General features: G+C 47.2%; 1 protein-coding gene across 1 annotated transcript in view; it reads right to left on the bottom strand.

Annotated features, from left to right (window-relative positions):
* Positions 1-4,358: 4,358 nt before the first annotated feature.
* The window catches only part of PDLIM1 (PDZ and LIM domain 1), a 43,486-nt gene continuing 24,822 nt past the window's right edge, over positions 4,359-23,022 (bottom strand). Inside the window, exons 4-7 of the mRNA XM_058810314.1 lie at positions 16,011-16,201; positions 9,494-9,648; positions 6,396-6,513; positions 4,359-4,775 (exon numbers count right to left, since the gene is read on the bottom strand). Of these exons, the coding sequence (XP_058666297.1) occupies positions 4,589-4,775; positions 6,396-6,513; positions 9,494-9,648; positions 16,011-16,201 (651 nt within the window). The 3' untranslated portion in view covers positions 4,359-4,588. The remainder of the gene's footprint in view (positions 4,776-6,395; positions 6,514-9,493; positions 9,649-16,010; positions 16,202-23,022) is intronic.

The following is a 23,022-nucleotide window of genomic DNA, read 5'->3' as shown; positions in this document are numbered from 1 at the left end:
TAAGCAAAGCTGATCCATTAATTCACACTTTCCTACTTATTTAGCACATTAGCCAATGTCATACATTTAAAGAAAAACAAACTAACCCCACAAAACAGCAGAAAAACACCCACACACAAAACAGAAACCAAAAAGCAATGAGCCTAAAACAGCCAAAATCTTTCTGGTGCAGACATTACTTCTGTATTGGCTGCTGGTCAGCCTGTGCAGCTGAGTTGCCCATTTGGAGCAGGTGTAGGGAGCTGCAAAGCTGCTGCAGAGTCTGGAGCAGAAGTTTGAGTGACTGAGGGGGCTGAGTGTGTTTAGCCTGGAGAAGGGGGAACTTACCACTCTACAGCTTTGTGAAAGGAGGTTGTAACAAGGTGTTGGTCCCTTTTCCCAAGTAACAGGCAATAGGACAAGAGGAAATAGCCTCAGGTTGCACTAGGAAAGGTTGAAATTGTATATTAGGAAGTTTGTTCACCAGAAAAAGTCAAGCACTGGAACAGGCTGCCCAGGAAAGCAATGGAGTTGCCATCCCTGGAAATATTTAAGATGTGGATGTGGCACTTGGGGACATGATTTAGATGGATCAGCAGTGCCATGCTAAAGGTTGGACTCTGTCTCAAAAGTCCCAATGCAATGATGACAGATAACTCCCTTAGGTTAAATGCACATGTAATATCCTTTGCCTCTTGACTGCCCTTCTCTTCCCAGAAAGTACTCCTTGCCTTTCACACACCCACAGGGACATTCTGCACTTTCCCCTGCCAGAACAGTTACCTTCATTACCTTTCTCTGGACACTCTCTAGCACATCAGTGTCCTCCTTGTAGCAAGGGGCCCAGAACTGGACACAGCACTGGATGAATCAGGCAGCTTTTAAACTTTCAGCTCTGGTTTGTGAAAATGTCTTTTAAGTGTCATTTAAAAGCTGCAGTCATGGAATTGTAGGTGGAGCTGTCACAATTGCAGTTGTGCTCATTAACATGGCACAGGTAACAGAAAAAAAACCCTCTACCAACTCAGAGCTCAGAAACCAGTTTTCATTCACTTCATGATCATAATTACTCTATTGGCCTGATAGAGAAGGGAATCTTACAGTAACAAGAGATAATTATACTTACCTCTAAGGTAATAGATAAATCTGTTAATGAGTAAGCTGACTTTGATCTTTGCCTGGTGAAAGCCTCGTTTTGTTGGTAATTGCTAAAGACAAAAGTTTCTAATTTTTCTGTTCAGTTACTAATTACCTTGGGTAGTGCAAAGTCCAGCATGTGCCTCTCCTGGGGATGGCTGAACACCTGCCCTCCCATGGGAAGGAGTGAATTCATTCCTGGTTTTGCTCAGCTTGTGTGTGTGGCTGTTTTCCCTATTCAACTATCTGCATCTCAACCTAATTTTGTTAAAGACCATAGTAAGTGACAGCTGCTCCCACACAGCCTACATAACTTTTGAAGACTGATCTACCCTGCTTAACCTGCAAGATGGTGCAAAATTAAAGTAATCGGTGCTAAAAATGATAGACTGTGCTTTGTGCTGTGCTGCCCAGCTTTGTGAGACACCCTCTGGCAGGGTGCTCACCCACTCAAACTGCTTAACATGCTTCACATAGGAACCTCTTTCTTATGTGATAACTTCTAAAGCAGGCAGCTCAGTGTGGTTGCAGGGCTATTTAACCTATTTTGTTGTTGTTGACAGAGTGTAGATGCCAACTGTTTAACTCCTTAATAATCTGGGAAGTCAGACTACAGTGAACACTACAGTTGTCAAATATTTTGCCCTACATCATAAAAGATAAATACATTCATTTTTCTCAGCCAGCCACAGCAGAGCATGATCAAAGATCTCAAGTCACAGATGTGAACTTCCTCACCTAACCCATTCTCATGTAATAAATTGGATCAGCTCTGGTATCCACATTAGAAACCTGTTGTCATTATAGTGCAAGAGTTCTATTATCATTATATTGCAAGGGTTCCATATTGCCAGAGTTCCATACCTCCTTGATGGTTCTTGTAGGCAGCTGCTCTAGGCACTGACTCTTCCTGTCCTCACAGCAGCCAACTAACTCCAGTTCCCACCAATCCACTCTTTTATAACACTCTTCTTATTGGTTACAGGTGTGGCTTGTTAACATCAGGCCTGCTCCTAATCTTTAGTAATTGGTTCAGCTGTAACTCTCTAGGGGATAAGATTACATTCTTACCACCTTCATTTACCCATACTGTGTCCCCCTACAGAAACCTACACTTCCAGACTACTCCACAAATCTTTGGTAGTCCCTGAGTCCTGTGCCAGGCCCCTGCAGTCAGTGTTGCCAGTTGTGCTGCCAGCCTGGCTGCAGGAGCTCGGCTGGTGACAGAGCCCATGGCCCTGCACAAAGCAGGGCTTGTCACCCGTTTGCAGGGTGACACTGGGTGGGAGGGCAGGGAAATGCCAGGCAGGGCCATGCTCTGATACTCTTGGCCCCAAAATCATGAGGCTCTCAGGAATGAGCGCTGTTTTGCTGACATACTTGTACAAAATAATGTAGTGACTTAGTAGGCACTGGAGGGCTCAGCCTAGGCTCTGGGGCTGGGACACAGGGCTGCAGATGGCCTCAGCTGCCAGCATTTCCCTGGGGGAGCCCTGAGCCCCCAGCCTGCTGAGAAAGCAGGTGGTGTGGAGCAGCCACAGTCCCACTGGTGGGCAGGAGACTTGGTCTGCAATACAGCCAGAGCAGTTTGTGCCTGCAAGGTCAATCCTTCACCCTGCAGTCTGTGCTTCCCACCACTGCACCACCTTATTGTGCAGTCCCACCTGCCAACACTGCAGCACACAGAGCCTTTCTCTATGGAAGTGTCCTGTGGAGAGGTGAGAGTTAACACCCCTAAGCAGTAGTGAGGGGAGACATCATCCCAGCAGGAAAAAATTCCCTCCACTCTCACCTTGAAAAAGAGCTGCTTGTGTTACTCTCTGGAGTTTGTGCAGGTGTGTGCTGATGTGTGCCAGCGGCCCAAAGCCAGGCTTTTCCCAGGGATGATCCAAACAAAGTTTGCTGGTTGAGCTACAGCAGCCTCACTTACTTGCCTCTGCCCATAGAAGGAGCCTGACAGGATGAACTAAATTTAGCTGGGTTGGTGAATTAGTCCCCTGCCCAACCTGCCCAAAAGCTGCCCTGTTTATCTGAACGGCAGGAGGCTTGTAGGCTTGGTGTCAGGTCAGCCTTAGCTCAGATGAGGATTGGGTTTGGGGTTGTGGTTTGACCTTGGCTGTTTTGGTTTATTAGCTTTTTGTTGTTTGGATTTTTGGTTGTTTTTTTTTTTTTTTTTTTTACAACACAGCTGTGCTGTGGTGTGATTCATTGTGAAGGAGAGGAAGCACAGGGTGCAGCAATACAGTATTTCCAGGGCAAGGACACAACCCTGTCTGTAGCTGTTGCAGATGCACCCACTAACTCCAGGGACCCTGTGCAGGCCACAGAAGGTCTGTGTGCAGCCATAAACCCACCCTGCTGATTTCAACCACTGCCAATCCATTTTAAAGGAAACATGACACATCTTAGAAACCATTTATTTTTACATGATTAAGAATAGCCATCATCTCACTTAGAAGTGTGAGAGAAATAACCACTGCAGGCCTCCTCTGTGCTCTACACGGGTTCTGCTGCTCAGGCACCATCAGCCCTTTGTCCAGGGCACGAGGGGCACATGCTCCCCTCCCCACAGCAGCCCCCAAAGGCGCCTCCAGGAGCTGTGCACAGCAGCAGCACAAGGAGCAGGGTGATGCCTTGGGCAGCCACCTGTGGTTCTCCCTGGGGGAGCCAGAACAGGGACTGTGGCCACTCAAACTGTCCCCTCTTCACTCTCAGGTTCCCTGGTTTCCAGCAAGCATCATGAAATCGTTTTTCTCCTAGAGCTCAGTTAGTGACGTGGGGAACAAAGGGCCATCTGTGGTGATGCAGTAGCAGGAAACACTGCCATGCCCAGTCCCATCATCATGAAGCAGTGCTGGACACAGAGGAGGCAGCTCTCAGCTGCCTTGCATGGGCACAGGCACCCAGGCTGTGCTGCACCTTGGCTATGCCCTCCTGGCCCTTGCTGGGTGCCAGCAGGCAGCTGCTCACAGCTCAGCTGGCAGCAAGACCAGCCTGACCGACTTTGTAAATCCCTCCCACTGTTCTCCAGGATAAACACAGCCATGCACTGGGCATCTCTTCTGCAGCACTGCATTCTGGGAGCCACAGTCCAGTGCACAAGGAAAACAGCAGAAAGCAGACACTTCTACCTTGTGGATTCACCCCATTTATTGCAGGCAAACGGATGGCAAATAACTAGAACACAGAAAAGTTGTAATCTGACTTTGGCCTCTGATTTTCTTGTGTGATTGGCAGCACAATGAAAGAAAAAAAAATTGTTTATTAAAAAAAAAGTGAAAGGATGAAAAGAATGTTGAACAATTAGTGACATCTCATGTGAACAGATGGAGGATTAATAATGACAAGGAAATTCAAAGCCATGCCTAACATTCCTTATTGCAAACAAGATTCTGCAGGGGGTAGGGATAATGCTCTCCAAGGAAAATCAGCAGAGGATAAATCATCTTCACTGGCTTTGTGAGCAGCACGTTTACTTTGGGAAGACGGTGACCACCTCGTAGCCCTCCGGGGGAATGACCCGTTCCCGCGCGTGCTTCTCGCAGTAGATCTGCTCTCCCACAAAGAAGTGTCCTTTCTGCTTGAGGTTGGTGCCGCAGTCGCTGCACACGTAGCACTCGGGGTGGCGCTGCTTGTCCCGGATCTTCACAAACATCCCTCTGGGGAGGAACCAGCACCGCTCAGTGCCCGCTGTCTCCCTCCTCCCCAGCCACCTCCCACCCAGCCCAGATTTCTTCTGCTCCTGACGAGCCAAAGTACAGGCCCTACCTCTGGTCAGGCAAATGTTAACAGCACTTTTAGAAGCCCAACATGTGCTGGCATGGAAACTCTCCCTTAGGAAGTGTTTCCCAGCATTGACCTGTGTAAGTTACACAGGGACAGTCCTATAACCTGTGGTGGGAAGAATTACTGTGATGGCAATAGCTGGTGGCTGCAGAAAGCACAACAGCATTCAAATGCCCAGGATCAAATGGCAGGCAGTAGCTTGACCATCTGGGGAAGCAAAATCCAGGTACAAGCCAACTGGATGGTAGAACAAATGCAAAAATGCAGGGATGAATACTGCACAGCCAGCACTGCCCTTTTGCTGGTGCCTGATGTATGGGAGAAGCACAGACACTAGATCCTTGTTTTAATCTCAGACATGGCTGCTTGGGAGCTGCAGTGAACAGATCCAGCCAAATGTGGGCCAGCTCTTACTGAAGACTTCACAGCTCAACCCAACAGATGACTAGGAAAACTACAAAAACTACACCAGCAGTTTAACTACCATCAGCCCCAACACAACAATTTTCCAGTATTATTTTGTTCCAGCGGCCATCTCTATTTTCTGTAATTCATTAGTTTTGAGTGCTATTGAAGGCCTTTTGCTTTCTCTCCAGACCTACCCAGCTGGTTGAATAATTACAGGGTTTGTCTCTGATTCATATTTTACAGGCTATGCATTTCCTCTCTAATGAATCTACTGGTCCAGATGCTCCAGGCATGCCAGGACCATGCAGTCACAGTGTAGCAGGTCTCAGCAACAATCTGATAGCCTGTGGCAGGCAGCATCTGAAAAATCAGAATTCTTCCATGACAATGTAGGTTTGGCTACCAGTACTTGCCTGCTGTGTAGTCAGCTGTTAAGGGTGTTGCAGAGGAAGAATTTGAAGAATTTGAGGTTGAAAAACAGCAACTCTAAGACATAGTTATTGAATGCTGGGTCCCCCATGTGGTTGCATTTATGATACAGCAGCTCTGTAACAAACCCAAACCCCAGGTCTGCTGGAGTTGGATTTTACCCACAAAAAGACAAAAAACAATATGTCTGCATAGACACAGTGGAGATGTGAGGTCCTACAGGAGAGTGGGGAGCAGAATGCAGCTCTGCAGTCCCCTCTGCCTCTGACCACCAAGGCAAGTCTCCATGCAACGCCTGGGAGCACTGAGACAGGAAATTTGTTAAATACACAGGCCCTGAATGAAAAGGTCATTTTGTTTCCAAATGCTGTAAACAGATTTCAGGTCAGCCAAACACTGCAGAAACAACTGCCTCAAGGTTTGAGTCACAGGGACTTGCTCTGGTTTCCACTGATACGGATCTGTAGCTGGAAACCCAACTCCTGCCTCACTGCAGGGATCTGCAAAGTTAGTGTTATCAAAGCTGGTGAGAATAAACGTGCCTTGAGTGTCCTGAATGCGCTGATGTGGGTAAGTGAGGCTGCTTGGGTGCACGACCTCAGCCCCTGGCACAGGCATGGGCTGCTCACCTCAACCCCAGGGACAGGCTTACTTACACAATGCCAGATCCACACTTGTCACACATGGGCAGCTTCTGGGCATTCCCAATCGATGAGGCCACCTTTGTGGTAGGGGCCTTGACGCTCCTAAATCCAGATGGTTTGGTAGGGTCTCCTGGGGGTGGAAGGAGAGTGCTTCAGAGCATGTGAGATGCGTGGCTTGAGGCTGTTCCTCCCAAGCAGGTGATCTGCTGGGGGCATGACATTCTTTAACCCCAGCTCTGAGGCAGGGATTCATGCATGGAAGTGGGCAGGGATTTAGGGATGTGTGGGGAGGAAGGAGAGGAGAGACACAGCTGAACCTTGCCCTGGAAATGTGAGGGCTTGAGATGGTGGGCAGTCAGAAGAGATTATCTTCTCATCTTAAAAGCCCATCAGACTTCAGCTGATGTGTCTCACATGCACAGATGCACAAAGCAAAGCAAAGCCTGAGCCTTGGCAGCACTGGAGTCTGCCTGATGTGTCCTGATCACTGTGTCCAACTCAAGCTGATTCCCAGATTTGAGCTCAGAAAGAGGTGGGTGTTCTGTTGGGAGGACAGTCAAAGCCCTTTTCCAGTCTGCTGTCTATTTTACAGTGGAGTTGGTTCCCCCAAGACTCCTGGAAGATTTGGTTAACAAATTCCTTATTGCACAGCCCTGGGACATTGGATAACCTTGCACTCCCCTGCTGTTGCATAGCATGCTCCAGGTATCTCCCTCTTGCAACTTCTCTGGGGCACAGAGGCCTTTCTCTCCTGCAGGCCTTTGCAGGGGACATTGTGCTGACCTGGATGCCTAAATCAGCAGTGGATCCTAGATGTGGGATACAAGGCAAGCCTTTAAATATCACAGGAAAAAGGAGCCTTTTATAAAATGACACCAATGATGGGACTAATCTCATCTACATGACTTCTAAGGGGTTTGACACCAGTTAACGAGGGAAGGAGGCTGCTGAGACTCCCATGGTATTTCAGCAGAAAGACCTTGGACTGTGATGAAACCCTTCAGACCAGTGTCAGACCAAGAGCACGCTTCCAATGGGCATTCCCAGTGCAAGGGGCAGAAAAACCCTCCAAAGACAGACCCTGGTGACCAGTCATGTCAGGGACTCGCCACAGCCCAGGGCAGCAGCACTGACAGAAGAGGAAAAAGGGGGGAACTGCCTGCCTCAGCTGTGGGGCAGGTGATGCTGTGTTGGTTTGCCTTTAGGGCAGCCTTCAGCTCAGAGGTTTGCACCCAGCTCTGTGCAGATGCTGGTCCAGAGGTGCAAGTTCCCTAACCCTGCAAACATGGCAAGAGCCACCTGCCCTCCAAGAGTTGCTGCAAGTGACTGTCACTGGGAAGCAAGCAGCAGCAATCACATTTTCAGACTCTTCCATATCACTTCTGTTCACTCCCTTTGCCTCAACCAGCACTTTGCTCTTATCAGCAACACTGACAAGTTTTTAAATCTCTACTAATTAAACACCCACAGGAACAGTGCCATTTTCCACTCTGGAACACTCAATTTTTGAGCACAGGGTCAGGCCTTAAAAGACCAGCCATGGTGCTTCCAAACAGCCACACTTGGCTGCTGTGCCTGGCCCAGGCTCTCAGCTGGTGTAAGTCAGTGCAGCCCACACAGTCAGCGATGCCCCCAGGGCCTTGTCCCAGCCAGGCATGGCTCACAGCCGTCATTCCCAGGCCACTGCCTGGAGCCCCGCTGGGAGAAGGCACCACCCAATGTGCCATTTATCACAGGGAATGCCATCCAGTATGCCATTTATCAGAGGGAATGCCACCCAAAGTGCCATGTATCAGAGGGAATGCCACCCAAAGTGCCATTTATCACACAGAATGCCATCCACAGTGCCGTTTATCACACCAAGGATCTGACTCGCAGCAGTGTGTGTTTGTTTGCTGCTGGCCGAGCAGCACGGGCAGGCTGGGCCATGGAGCATTGTCAGCTCACTGTGGAATAATGCCAGAGCCTATCCCGGCCCCCTGATCGGGCAGGCAAACCTTGTGCCAGAGAATCCCAACAATGCTGCAAATCTTCAAAGAAAGATAAAACAGAGAGGCTTTTGCTTCTTATCTTCTTCAGCACTACTAAGCACAGGGGAGGACCTTGGCTTCGGGAGAAGTCCGGGCTACTCCTTCCATGCAGGAGCTGAACCCTGAGGGCAAGCTGCAAACACTCAATATTTAAAAGATTCTTTCAGGTAGGTATTTTAACAGCATATTAGAGACTCCGTGATCCTGGTTTCTTTCTTCCTATTGTTTCCTTATTTCCTTCATGTTGCTGTTTCCCTACAGATCCCTCAGACCTACCAGCACTTTGCTGATCTGTTTCTCTTTGTGGTGAATATCTCAGCACCAGGCTTTTTTTGGATTAAACTGAAATACCACTGCCAAGCTAATAACACAAAAGACTGGCCTAAGGACAAAAAAAGGTCATTCTTGGAATTCTTTTCCCATTCATTCATTCATTCATTTTATTTTATTTAAGGGGAGAAGAGAGCATTATTTAGCCCCCAAATAAGTTAATTGGCTTTTTTATCTTAAACTCTATAGCTCCGAATTGTACAAGTCCAGACCTAAGATCAAGAATGCCAAGAAGAGCGAATTTTCAGAGGTTAAAAGCAATTAACTGCTCATTGTAATCCAGCTTCTATATTTTTACATTCAGCTGCAGAAGGGGATACTTTTTCTTGTGTAGGGGGATGGAGTTCAGAAGCAATAGGCTTCACTGAAGAGCACTATCTTGTGATACCATCCAAAGTCTTGGCTCCAAGATGGTCTTTAATCAGTGAATACTATCTTAAAAGGGGCAAAACTTTAGAAACTATAGGAGATTTTGCAACTTTAAAAATTCCTTTTTGATAGCTAAATGTTGCAAGGGTTTATTTCTGGAGCACTCACTCAATGATTAAGCAATGGTGTGGGCCCATAGACACTGAAGCTAATAAATGAGAGAATATGAAGTGATCAAATTAGTGACTAGGTCTGTAGGTTTCTGTAGAAGCCACCTACAGGTGCTACCTTAAACAATCAACAGCTAAATGGAAAATAAAGTTTTAAATGCTACTCAACCCAAAGAACAGCAGAGGGGAAGAGCTCAGATCAGGTACTCACCTTTCTCCTCTGACTCCAAGATCTCTTGCAACACAAGAAACGAAGCAGACTGTCTGGGTGGCTCATTTGACTCTTGATTCTCCTGCAGCATCTTGTAAACCTCAGATTGTTTGTCTATGGCAATGCTGCCTGGGGTCTGGTTATGCTGATCTAAACTGAGGAAGGAACAGAGAATCCTCTTGTTAAATGGATGAAAACTAAAGGCAATGCCTCTAGCAGAACTTTCAGGATGCATCACATGGCTGAAGAATGAACGTGCAAAGCACACGCACGACGGGAGGCCACAAACACAGAGGTGCCGGATGTGCTCCGGGTGTGACCGGCACGCTGGGCTGGGCTGTGCCCACGCTGCTGTCAGCAGCTGCTCACTGACTGCCCCCAGCCAGGGCTCTCCCAGGGCTTCTCCAGCAGCTAAAGCCTGCCCAGGAAATCACAGCTCTGGTAACAGCAAAGTAAAGAATTCATGTGCTGTGATGGGAATCCCACCGAGTAGCTGTGCCATCCATGCATGTTCCCTGCATGCATAAACCACCTTACGCTGCTACCTTACACCACTGTGAATCTCAAACTAAGAAAAATTTATTCCATTAAAAAGAATTCTTTGCAAGTACCCTATGAATTGCTTGTAAATGTCACCTTCACCAAGTAACAGCTGTAGGGTCTAACTAGAAGATTCTCTGATGGGAAGTAATTTAGTCTGGTTTTCAAGTGAGTGTTACTATTTCCATTTTCTAGGTGGAGCCCATTTTTACAGTATTTTACTAAGGTTATAATGAGCAGGTCGAGGACAGAGATTTCTCTTAGCTAAGGCTAAGCCCTCAGTGCAGCTGCCCTGAGGTGCTGCTGCCACCCCTCATGTCATGAGGGACTTACATCCTCTACTTAGAGCCCAAGATGCTTCAGGAACAGCTTTTCACAGCACAGTGTCATGGTGGTCATTGGGGAATAAAAAGGAGTCTGGAAGCAGTGCCTAAGATAAACTCCACATACAGTGGGTAGAGGATAGGTTAAACTGCAGGAGGATATTTAGAATATCCCTTGGGAAAAGCTTTCCAATATGTCTATTAACACTGAAATACCAGAGGAGATTGTTGTGGACAGGCAAGGAACCTCCAAACTAAAGGATTTGAAAATAGTCTGGACAAATATACAGTGGGAATTATTTAAATCAGTGGTTTAAATTGCCAAGTGCTGGACTAAGGGATGGACTAAAGGACACAGGAAGTTCCTGCCTGCCTTGTGTTCTGTAGCTGCAGTAAAACATATGATAAAATGAAATAGCTGACAAAACTCCTCTGATACCTCAATTCTGTAATGTAGTCTTATAAGACTACATTTATATAATGCAGTCTTATATAAATGTAAATGGTCTTCTCGGTTTCACCATTCTTGCACTCTGTGATTGCGTGAAAAGTACATAAACATCCTGAAGTTCAGACTAAATTGCAGAGGGAAATCTTTTTCTCAAGGAGGCAACCGCATACTTTCAATGCCAATGACCAATTGAGTCATCTGGGAGTTACTCTAATAAACTCTTCAAGCATCAGAAGTAAAATCATCACATGAGTTACAAAATGCTATTTCCATAAAAAGGATTTCATAAAATGTTTCCATCTTTAGCAATTTTCAGTGGAGCAGGAAGCACATTGGACATGCAAACAGCTGAACCTTTGAAACCTGAATCTCAGTTACTGAAGCTTCTTACCCAAATAAAAGAATTATGTGGCTTCTATTAGACAGAAGATATCCCATGCTCCATATTACATTCATCTCATGTAAACTCATATACTCCCACTGCTCTATCCACCCATAAAAACATTATGCAAGAAGCCTTTCATTGCAGTTTGCATACCAAGAATGTTTCAATACCATGCATCCAAAAAGCAGAGGCTAAATAATCTTAGAAAGCATTGGAGTCAGACAAAGCCATCATATTTCAACCATGCATTGTGGCAGTGCATAACATACATATCAGCTTTCCCAGGTATGCACCCTATACATCCACTTGCACATACAAGATGTCCAAAAGGCTATAAAAACCATCAAACCCAGATTTGTACCAGCAGAGTAAAATACCTCAAACTGTCAGGGCAGGAGGCTATGCTGCTTAAACTAAACAACATCTCTGAAAAGTATGTGTATCTTTTGAAAGGGCAAGGCCACAGACACAGAAATTGTACCTGCAAGATATTGGGTCTCTGTATTCCAGCTGATTTTTGGCACCTTCTCTTACACAGGTACTTTATCTGCAGCAATCACCAGCAACTGGTGTCCTTTTCTGTGTACACAAGTCCCCTCATGCAGAAACTTTGTAGGGAACAACCCCAACCACATTTATTGGGTCTTAGACTTACACAACCATTACTGGATCTCATTGCTGTTACCATGGGAAACTTGCAACACTGACTAATACTTGATCACTGAGCCTTAAATATTGGCAAGAAGATTGTAATTAAAACCATAAGGACACAGCCTTGCACAGAATCTTCAAAAAGCACAGTTGATTTTTTGCTAAGGGTATTTTACTATTTTATGCCAGCCTATTTTGCAATGCTTACAAGAGTCTCAAGGCTACATGAAGGCTCAGTACTTGGAGCAGCCCCTTTGGCCATTAAACAGTTGCTGATGTCTGGGGCTCCTTTGTGACCACTATCAGCTCTCCAGGCCAGCACAGAGAGCTGGCAGTGGGACCACTCCTGGTGTGCATGGTACTGACTGCAAGCCACAGCACTTACAGCAAGTAACTGCACTGAGTTAACAAGGCAGGAGTAAATCCTCAGTAAATCCTCCCACAATCTCTTGGCTCCTGGCACAAGGCAAAGCTTGGCTGTGTGTGTCCAGGGGTGAGGACACCAGCTTTTCTGCTTTGAAGTACACGGCTCCCAGAAGGGAACTGTGAGCAGACCAGGAGCCATGAGATCTGGCTGTGTCCTTTTCTGCCCCATGGAAGCCCTGGGACTGACCACTGTCCTGGGCCACATGTCACACAGCTGCAAGCTGCTTGGTCAATAGCAGAAGGTTCACAATTCATCCTTGGCTGGACTCCTGCAAGACAGATAAAAGTGCTTTCTGTTTCACCTGTCCTGACACTAAGGTCCTTCTGTAAAACCCAGAAGCTGTCACTTAAGAGACACAGGCCATGGGGTTCCCAAGCACCACAAAGTCGACATCAAACAGCACCCAGGCCTTGTGCTGCTGAGCCTCACCACAGGTCCTGCAGACCTCAGAGCATGCTGAGCATCCTCCACTCCTTTGGGCAGAGGTGGAGGACTGTGCTGCAGCAACCTCTGCAGACAAACTGGCAGGGGTGGAAACATAGACTGTCCCTCCATGTGCCTGGTGCCTGCCAGGCTGCTCCAAACTCCTGACTTGCCAGCCAAAGATGGAGAGCATGAGTACCTGCTCCAGCCTGAAATGAAACATGCTCAGCACACATCCATGGCCAATGAAAGAAAAGAACAAAGACCGGCAGCATCTGTCAGTCACAAACAACAAAATTTATTTCAAGTGCAAGAAAAATACCAGCTTTCAGGATAAAGCACTCTCCTACCCTCAGCAAACATATCTGCTGCAGGTGGCTCCTCCAGAAAAGCCACCAGGTGCTGTCAAGTCCCACTGTGTGGGTGTGCAGGGGACAGTGGACATACTAACAAGCTAAAAACATGTTTTGGTGTTTCCCATGGTGTTGGGCACAGACACAAGGCAGAGAAAGCTCCTGTGAAGAGTCATGCACTGACATTGGAATGGTGAAATGCAAATGCTGTTTTCTTGTGACCGGACAATGCCATGAGCCACAGACGGGGACAAGGGACTCGTGGACACTGAAATGCAGATGAACAGGTGTGCTGAGCTAGCTGCAGAGGCCATGGGCAGGTTACCTGGGGAAATCAGGGCTAACAGAAGAGATCTGCCCCTGCAGAGTGTCCATGATGTTGCTCTGCGAATAGAGCTGCAGGGGAGAATTGAACTGCACGTGCAGCACTTTGAGTCCCGGCACCTCCACTTCCACAGGGCTGTTGGGGCAGACCTGGGCCACGTGCTTCAGCTGCTCAGGCCCCACTCGGACCTGGCTGGGGCTGGAGGAGGAGCTGTGCCTGCGCCACAGCTCGGAGCTCTGCAGAGGGTTGTACACGGAGGCCACGGGAGCCTGCATGGCACCCACCGGCGATGGGCGGCCGCCAGCCCGCGCCTCCACACGGGCAGGGGGAGAGGGGCTGGTCAAGGTTTGGTTGGGGTTTACATTGCCAAATTGAGGGCAAAATGCAGAGGAGGAAGAAAGGAAAGAAGAAAGAAATTAATGAAGGGCAAAGCAAAATACTTCAAGCCATCAAGCAGCTGCAGAATACTGTCTTAAGGACACACCACTGAACAGACAACTTTACAGGCTTCTGACTAATGCTGTGCCTCTGGTCTCACACTCCAGGTGTGTCCACACAAAAACTAAAAAGTAAGCCCTCCACGGATAAGCAAATGCATGGGTTATAAAAAGCAATGAAGAAGTGGCAACAAGGGTTTCATTTTACAGTAACTCCCTGCACACACACTTGTGGTCCCACTGTCCAGATAAGGAATGCCACCTTCACTGCTGCTCTCCTCAAAGCTAGCCTTGGCATCCTACTGAGGAGTAATCTCACCTTCCATTCCAAACCAGAAATGCTTAGCAGTAGGGCTTCTCCATCCCCACCTGCTTTGTGACATCAAATCCAATGGAGATATTTGCTTTTATTTCTATATGTAATACAGCCCTGCATTTATACCACACATCCTCTAAGGATGAAGCATGGACTAGTCTCCAGTCACATCACCATGTGCAGTAGCAGAATCAAGTGCTGGGTTCAGATGGGCTGTGTATCTGCAGGATGCAGGGTGGGGATGCAGATAAATACCAGGTAAACCCAGAGCGAGGCCAGGTATATACCAAATAACTCAGTGAAACAGATGGGCAGGAATTTAAAGGCAGCTGGAAGACTGTGTGTGAAGGGAGAACCTAGACATCCTGTGCCTGTGCACTGGGGATACTACACTGGGTTTTGAACATCGGGCTGAAGTCCCTGGCTCTCATTGAAAACCAGCAGTAATTCATTTGCTTTTGATGACTCTGTAAACAAAAGCACATTAGCATCAAAGCCTCATCCACAGTTTTCCCAGCATTCCTTTGCAACTTGCTGTGTTTCAGCAAGGAAAGGATGAAAGAGATGCCCTGTATCCAAGATGGAGCAGGGCTGGCAATGGATGCTCCTGCCAGGAGGAGCAGAGTGAGCCACAGCTCTAGAAGGAGCCCACCTCTTTGCTGACCCCTGCAAGAGAAAGGGATCAGCTACAACGTTCCAGCCAAATCTCCCTGGCTTCCAGAGAGCGCTCTCCCATGGAGGGGACACCAGAGCGGACTAGGGATTGTATCTCACTGCCAGATGGTCCCATCAGGTTAATGCAATGTCAGATTTCCCTTGTTCTTGCTCTGCTTTTGTCCAGCCCCTGAATGAGGCTGCTGAGTCTACCAGAAGCAAATGAAAAATCCGTCACCTTGTCTGCCAGCTGCAGCACTGTAACTGCCCGGAAGGGACCATGCTGCAGACTGGGCTGCCAATGCAAGGAGCTGGTTTCACTATCAGGCTTGTGTTAAACCACAATCAGGTCTTTGTACCCTGCAACAGCAGAGGCTGAAGTTACTTTTGCCTCCCCATTCTCAAGTCAGAAATTTAATCAAGTATTACCAAAAGCACTGTTCTTCCAGCTTTTATCATAAAAATAGCCAAAGTCTTCTAGGCAGTTTGATATTGCAATGCAGAGACTTAGGGCAGTTAAGCAACCTCACCGTCACAGCCAGAAAACTTTCAGGTAGCTTTTGGTTTATTACCTCCAATGAAAAAAAGGGGAACTTTGAAAATCTAGGATAAAATAATGTCCTTGGTGAGGCTCAGTTGCAAACACAAAAATGAACAGGCCCTTTTAAGGTTGGGACCCTTTCCAATCTCATACATAAAATCCCTCACACTGAACGAATGCTTCAGCTACTTTTTAAAACTCCTGAGAAAAGCAAAGTTTGATAATAAACCACAGAAATATCCAGACTAAGGCAGAGCCTGGCTACGAATCTCAGGCCAGCTGGGAACAGGGATGGGTGTGCTTCCTGCACTAGCTGGTGCCATTCCTGCCCAGCATGGCAGCGAAGCAGGCACGAAACACTAACTTTAGGAAGTGCTTGTAACAAGCTATCGGGCACCTGTTCAGACCAGCGGGCTGGTATGTCATGCTGAACGCACGTGGAAACTGCGTCGGTCTCTGCTGAACAAAGAAACACAACAGCATTAATTTCATGTCTGCACCCACGAAACATTCCCCACTCCTCCGAGCCCTGTCCCTGGGAACAACATCCAGACTTGTGCCTCTTCTACTCCCGTTGTCCTGAAAGAGAGCTTGCCTTGGTTTCACAGACTGGTACCTTTGCAGTGAACTCCTGTCTCCTGAAGCCTTTCCCTGGAGGCCCAGGGAGGGAGGGGGTGAGGGAGGTACTTACGGCTTGGTAGGCTCCAGGGCCCCCGGTGATGTTTTTGTCTCCACCGCACTGTTGAAGGTCTGGATGTTCTCTGAGGAGTAGAGGCCTGCTGGGCTGTTGTACTGAGCAGTGATCACCCTGGGGGCAGAAGCTGTGGCAGCAGTGAAGGGCACTGCACTCCGATTGTGTGCACTTCCTATGTGCTTTATTTCCTGCATGCAAAGGAGCAGAGGCAACAGTCAGAGGTGCTCGGGCATGCACGTGGATGTGACAGAGCAGCCCCACAGCACTGCAGTGGTGGCCTTCATGTGTGCTCTCAGCTGAGGAGCAGGTGACCACAACCACCAAAGCAAGTGAGCATCCTCCAGATGGCATGAGGGCCCATCCTGGACGGCTTCAGGATGACCTTCAGGACATTTCATTGTTGACATACTGGCAACAAAAGAGCTCAGAGACACTGCCAGAGCTATTAGATGAAGGTGCCACACACCTGGAAGCTCCTACAAGCCTACAGTAACCTACAGGACCAACTTCCTCATGCAAGACTACAGATTTTAAGCATTCCTTGCAAGTCCTGAGAGCAGGGTTGATTTCTATGGAAAAGCGAAGATGAGGGGCAGAAAGAAGAGAACGTCTCAATGACATCTGAAAATTCGGCTTCCTTTGGATAAGGCAACCCAAAAAAGAAGGGATTTGTCATTACTACAAGTGCTCTGGAGCATCTCTGCTCCTTCAGCTAAGACCAGGGTACACAGCTGTCACTGATTAACAACTTTGGAATTTCTGGACAAGAAAATCCACAACAAAGGTATGAAGTGCCATTGTCAATACAAAAGATTGCCCACAGGCAGTGACAGCTAACTTTCAGCAACTTCTTTAGTGTCAGAAGTACAAAATATCACTCAGATGTTCTGTGTTTGCTGCAAATTGGAGGCTTCCAGCAGTGGTAGTGTATACTTAGAAACATAGGCTACAATTTAATAAGAAAAAGGGCAAATGCAAGTTAAATAAGACTTGAGCTAGGACTCTTCTTAATCACAGGCAGTGCTAACAAAAATGAGGACATTTCTAAGCCCTATCACCAGTTTAGCAGGCTGGGAATTAGCAGCCTTCTGGCAGAGATAACAACATCCAGGGCTTATTTCTCCCCAGAGAAGATGCTTGACAAAAGCAAGAAGAAAGTATAATTTGGCCTCACTAGAGCAGGCATAAGAAAGGACTAACAGCCACAGAAGGGGGTGAGATATTGAGGGTTAAAAGAAGGCACCAAAACACGATTTTTGAAATGTTTCAGCCAGCCATAGAGATTGGGCATGGCTTCAATACAGGGCTAACAGCCAATGGCACAGGATGAAAGGGGGCACTTCTCAGCCTGCTGGGCCCATGGGTCCCAGCTCCAACCCAACAAGTTCCCACTCCCACTATAAACGGGCCCTGACTTCTACAGCAATGACGTGAGATTTTACTGCACTGTGAACATCTCACAGCGCTTGTTTGATAGAGATACAGTTACAAGATAAACACTCATTAGACAAAAAGCATGACTTAAATCTCCTTACAGATTTTTCTTTAAATCAATTTTCTGTCTCCAGACTTCCTTAGGCAGCTGGCTAGCCTTCCCAGACTGACAGATGGGAGTCTTCTCACTTCATGGCATTCGAATGCTATTTATGGCATCAAGCAGAGCACAGAATCCATCAGAGAAGAGCGGCTTGGATCCAAAAGCCCTCATGAGTTACAAGCCATTTGAAATCAGCAGGATAGCTCAAGATGTTCAGGTGTGGAGTGACAAGGCTGCTCTCCCACAGCTTTCTGGCCAATATCTATGGATGTTAGCCATTAAACTTTCCCACACACCAAAGGGAAAATGACCCTGGAGTAATTAGCTAATCTCCCTTTGTTGTAATCTCATTCAAACCACATAACAGGACTTGTGAAAATAGTCCTTCCCGTGGCAAAAATGTGGATTTTAGCAAAAAAAAAAATTACTTTAACCCGTATATCAAACCATGGGGAACAGTTATATCAGCACTAAATACACATGGTAGCCCACCATTCAGAGGCCGTGAGTGGGAAAGGGTTACAGATGTGCGCATAAATACTCGGTTTCAAGGAAGACTGAGAGAGAAGGTTTAGGCTAAGGGGGGTTATATTCTTAGGTCAAATAGACTCCTCATTGAAATCATGTCACAAGATGTATTGAGGAAACATTTAAGCATTAATCAAGAATTAAGGAAAGGGAAGTAATTTACAGTTTAATTGGGTTTTTCTTTTAAGTTTGGTTTCCTAAGAAAGTAAGGCGTCTCAATTACATACCGAACATGCACATGGGCATGTTGAATCTTTGAAAGTGTCAGCCAAGCCAAATTGGGTTTGCCAGTGGTGGAGGCCTCAAGGATCCTTATCTTCCTGCAAGTGTTGAGGCAGGAAGAACAGGGCAGCTACATGGAGAAGAGAGACTGACATCACATTAGTGCCTTGACTCCAAGAACTGCAATACACACTCTGGCACAGAATCCACATAGGAGCTTTTGTCCTACTTTTGGACACCAGGTAGGTTTTCTGCTGTGTAGTAACACCAAGACCATAAGTTAAGCTTTCAAAAGTGTTGGGGCTTCTCCAGGAGCTCTCAGGTGTATAGAGGTCACTGACTATAAGGGAGTTTAACAGTTAAACAGAGAAATTGGTGCAGAACCTGGTGTCTGAAGGAAAAATCCTATGTGGAGAACATCACAGAAAGTGAATAACTCAAGAGTATATAGACAAGTATTACAAGAGCAGCAGCATTATGAAGTGCACTTGGATAATCCAAATTCTCCAGCACTTCCTGTTACACCATGCCGTTCTTTTTGCTCAAACTGTGGAAGGAATTTGCAAAGAACAAGTGCCTTCATGATCCCAAGATCAAAAGATAATGTGTTCTCACTGTCAAATATATTTATCTAGGGATTTTCCAGAACTGCCAACCTAGGGCCTGTGCTGTGCAGCAGTTTTGTTAAAGCCCCAGCTCCTGAAATCATACTTATGTGACAGTCTCTCACTTACTACTGGAAAAAAAGTCAGATAAGTGACAGTCCCAAAAACCTGTCCACCAGCAGGCAAGTGGAAAACATTAGTGCAAAAACCCAGCTACACTGTGCATATGTGTGGGGACAGCACCCAATTTGTGCATTTGAGATGCCTAGGGTTTGCAGCATCTCTAAGGCTGTGGCAATCCCAGGACCAACATAAGGAAAAGGGGCAAGTAGCATTAAACAGTATCCCTGGCTGGAGCACAGACTGCAAGAGCAGAAAGGAATGGTCTGCTGCAGAGGAAGAACTGGCAGTCACCTAAAAGGACATGATCTTATCCAGTCAGGACACGACCTGCTCTTTCTTTGAGAGTAGTACAGAAGAATGTGATTAATGCTAGATCCCTTCAGAGACACCTTCTGTTGGCACCTGCAGGCAGAACTGGAAGCACTTGCCTCACTCTTCCTGCCAGCTGTGGCACTACCTCAGTGCCCTTACACCACCCTGTCAGCAGCAAGCAGGGGTACCAGCAGTGGTTATTTTGGTCTGAACCTGGGGTATGGAAGCTCCCAAGCTACCAGGTATTCAAGAGCATTATTTTAACACTATAAACTGATACCATGGTAGTGAAATTGCTTTGTCTGCACAGACATCAGCCTTGCTCCCTTCCTTCTTTTGCAGGCGTTATGTTTTCAGAGGGCCCAGCAGAGTGACTAGACCAAGCTAAACTAGATTTGCACTGCATAGACTTCACTACCAGCTGCTTCTGAACTCTCACTTCACTTTGAAATTGAAGCAATTCCTTCAACAGCCTCCTCCCTATCTAAAGCTACCCCCCATAAGAACAAGATCAAAATGGCTTTGGAGCACAACCCCACGTGCTCCCACTGCAAATGTCCCCATCTCACAGAAAAAAGTTATTTTTCAATCCCAAGGACAAACATTTGTAACTTCAGGTCAGACATGCACATCTTCTGGCAGATGAGTTTTCTAGGTGCTGGCTGTTAGTGGCAGCAGCCGTCCCTGGGGCAGATGGGATACAGCTGCGCACTGCAGGCACTGCAACACAGCCATTCCAGCTGGGTGCTAAGGGGGTCCCACTGCCACCACCACAGTCCGCCAGCAGAGAGCTGCCAGCAAAGGTGCCAGGTGAGGATGGGGAAAACATCCCTGTGCCAGGGCAGGAAGCAGATCAGCATTTCCTACTGCACCAGCTGCAAGCTGCGTCATGGGGAATTATCAGGGAAAACAATGGCCCCTTCCTCCCTCTCATATAAGGCCATCCTCAGTGACACTGACGTGCAGGCTGTGAAATCCCCACAGCTACATCAGCTGTCACTGCAGTGCCTGCAGCCAGCCAGCAGCTTGTGGCATGGGAGTCTGCTTCCTCCTCACCAACACTTCCACCACTGGACCCGTTTCCACCATTGGGAATGGGGGCAGGCAGCTTCAAGGAAATTCCCAGCTGCCAGCGAAGCAGACAGACAGACAGACTGCCCTGGATGAGCCACCTCTATCAGCTGAGCTGGGACCCATCCAGTGGCATAAAGCCATCGTGCCCTCGAGCAGGTTGGGAGAAGACTGGGCTGAGGGTGGGCTCTTGGGTCCCTTCCACCCTGCGGTGACGTGGCCAAGGCCATCCTGTGCAGGGCCTGTATGGACGTCACCACCACCAGAAACAGGAAAAATCTGGAGGCTTTTTGTGCTCACTGAATAAACTAAACCAAGATGTGCAGGGTCAAGCAGCCTCTCCTGTTAAGTGGGGTTTTCCTCTCCCCACAGCATGGCTGAAGGCATTCAGCTGGGCTAGGCCCTCACAGGTGCTGGGCTGGGCCCTCACAGGTGCTGCCATGCACCTACAGCCCCCTCACTCCCCTGCCTGCCCCTGCCCCTTCCCAGGCCACCTCTCTGCAGTCTGGAGGAAAGAGAGGTCAAACATGGAGCAAAGGGCTGCTTGAAGCCCAAAACTACTTTCACGTGTGCAGTAGTGATTTACAGATTGCAGCTCTTGGATTTACAGCTCTTGGAGTCAGGGGATTCACTCTCACCTCACGTCACAAACTAAAGAAAAAAATTAAAAAAAAAAATCAGCACCCAGACACTGCAGTTGCAGGGAAAAGCAAAAGCCCTCACAAGTGCCTGTAGCAGTCAAGTGAACCAGCAAAACTTGCTGCCTCACAGGGCCTCAGAAACGTGGGATGTTTTTGCATCCCAAGTCAGAGCCCAGAAGCTCAGGGCAGGCAATGCTGGATTGCACACCTCGAGAGCCACACCAAGAGGAAACAAGATTAAACATTTCTCAGTACAAATGTTTACTCAGCTCTAAGAAAACGGGCCCCTGACCAAACCTCAGAGTGTGAGAGCACTCTGGTCCTGTGGGCAGCGAAGGAGAGCAGAGCCCAGCAGGCAAACCCCAGCTTCATCCTCGCCCTTGCAAAGCCACCCAGGGAGCAAAGGCCAAACTCGTGACCAGCTGGCGTGTCTGGGTCTGGGCTTGTGCCAAACACACAGCAACAGCTCAGGAGAGGACATCTTCATGGCAAACTCCACCCCATGCTATGTTTCATCAGCTGTGATCACAAGTATTAAGAAGTGCCTTTACTTTCACCTCTCCCTCTATTATTTGGGGTTTTTCAGCTATGGAAGGATTTTTTGCAATGCTTTGAAATCTGATTAAAAATTAGAAAGGGTTTGGGGTTTTGTTATTGTAAGGGGGTAAAACAATAAGACTAGCTTCCCACATCCTCTCCCTCCACGTCCCTGACACATTCCACACCCATGCAGTAATGCCTTTTAACCAAAACCAGCAGGTCGCAATATGCCAGCACAGTTCCCAGTCCCAGTATTGTTACTTTATATACCTCTTGCTTCATGCATTGCCCACACATGCACAGCCTTATCAAAGGCCAGGCCAGCCCAGCCACACACCCAGTTTCTATAGCCCCCGCCTGCTTCGTATCCAAGGAAATAAAATACACAAGATGGAAACAATGACATCACTCTGTAAGAATAAGGATGAACACAGGACAGACACTTTTAAGAAGCTTTGGGAAGACAGAAATGGCTATTTCCATCATCCTAAAAATACCCTGATTCACCCTCAGAGCTCCTCCAGCTGCTAACCTCTGTCTGAAGGTTATTTTTATTAAAAAAAGTTCTTATGTTTGAAAACCCTTACTTTTTGTGATTAAGAAGAGCTGAACTATCCACCTCCAACCAAGAGTTTTTACTGGCATTCTCAAGGTCTGATGTTAATACTTGTGCCTTATTGCAAAGGGGATATATAGTCTGCAGGGAGCGGGACAAGTTTTTGAAGGCAGTCTGGGTATTGACTGTCCTTGAAGCTGGACTCTCTCAGATCTTTCTCTATATTAGCTCACTCAGCAAAAACAGAGACCTGGACCCACTGGCACCTGTGTCTTACAAAAAAAACCAAAACAAAATAAAAATACCCAAACAAACAAAAAACCAAAACAGACCCCAGGTCTGACAAGACTTAGCACAGTTAGAGGATATAGGATTTTATTGTTTATTTTACCAAGAGGCAATTCAGCCCCTTGGGTAGAGTTGGGCCCCATGGGCTCTGTGTTGCCCACGATCACCAGAGGGTACGGCTGACTTGAAGTTCTGCTGGTCTCTGGTCAGTATCATAAGCATTAAAATTACCTTTGCCATCACGTAACTTGTTCTCTCTTGCTGTGACCACTTTTCTCAAGAGACATTAAGCAGAAGGGAGAGACAGACATGTTATTTTAGTCTTTCCCACTGTTGTGAGGAAAAGACCTTGATGGGAAAATGCCACTGAGCTATCAGCCTTAGGATCTGGGTTAGAAGTGCAAGTGAACTAATTGAGTAAATATGCTAAGAAGACTGTCATTTCCTTCCTCCAGTGTTGCCATGGGCACCAAAACAAAGCTAGGTCAGCTGCTGAGCCATCAACACTGGCAAGCTGCTGCCCCTTTTGATGAAATGCAATTTTGTCATCACTCTTGCCTCAATTTAAATTAATTTAGAAGGATAA

This window comes from Ammospiza caudacuta, chromosome 9 (genome assembly GCF_027887145.1).
Source record: "Ammospiza caudacuta isolate bAmmCau1 chromosome 9, bAmmCau1.pri, whole genome shotgun sequence".
In the NCBI taxonomy this organism is placed as follows: Eukaryota; Metazoa; Chordata; class Aves; order Passeriformes; family Passerellidae; genus Ammospiza; species Ammospiza caudacuta.
The sequence above is the reverse complement of the archived record's forward strand: the minus strand, read 5'-3'. Positions and strand labels throughout refer to the sequence as shown.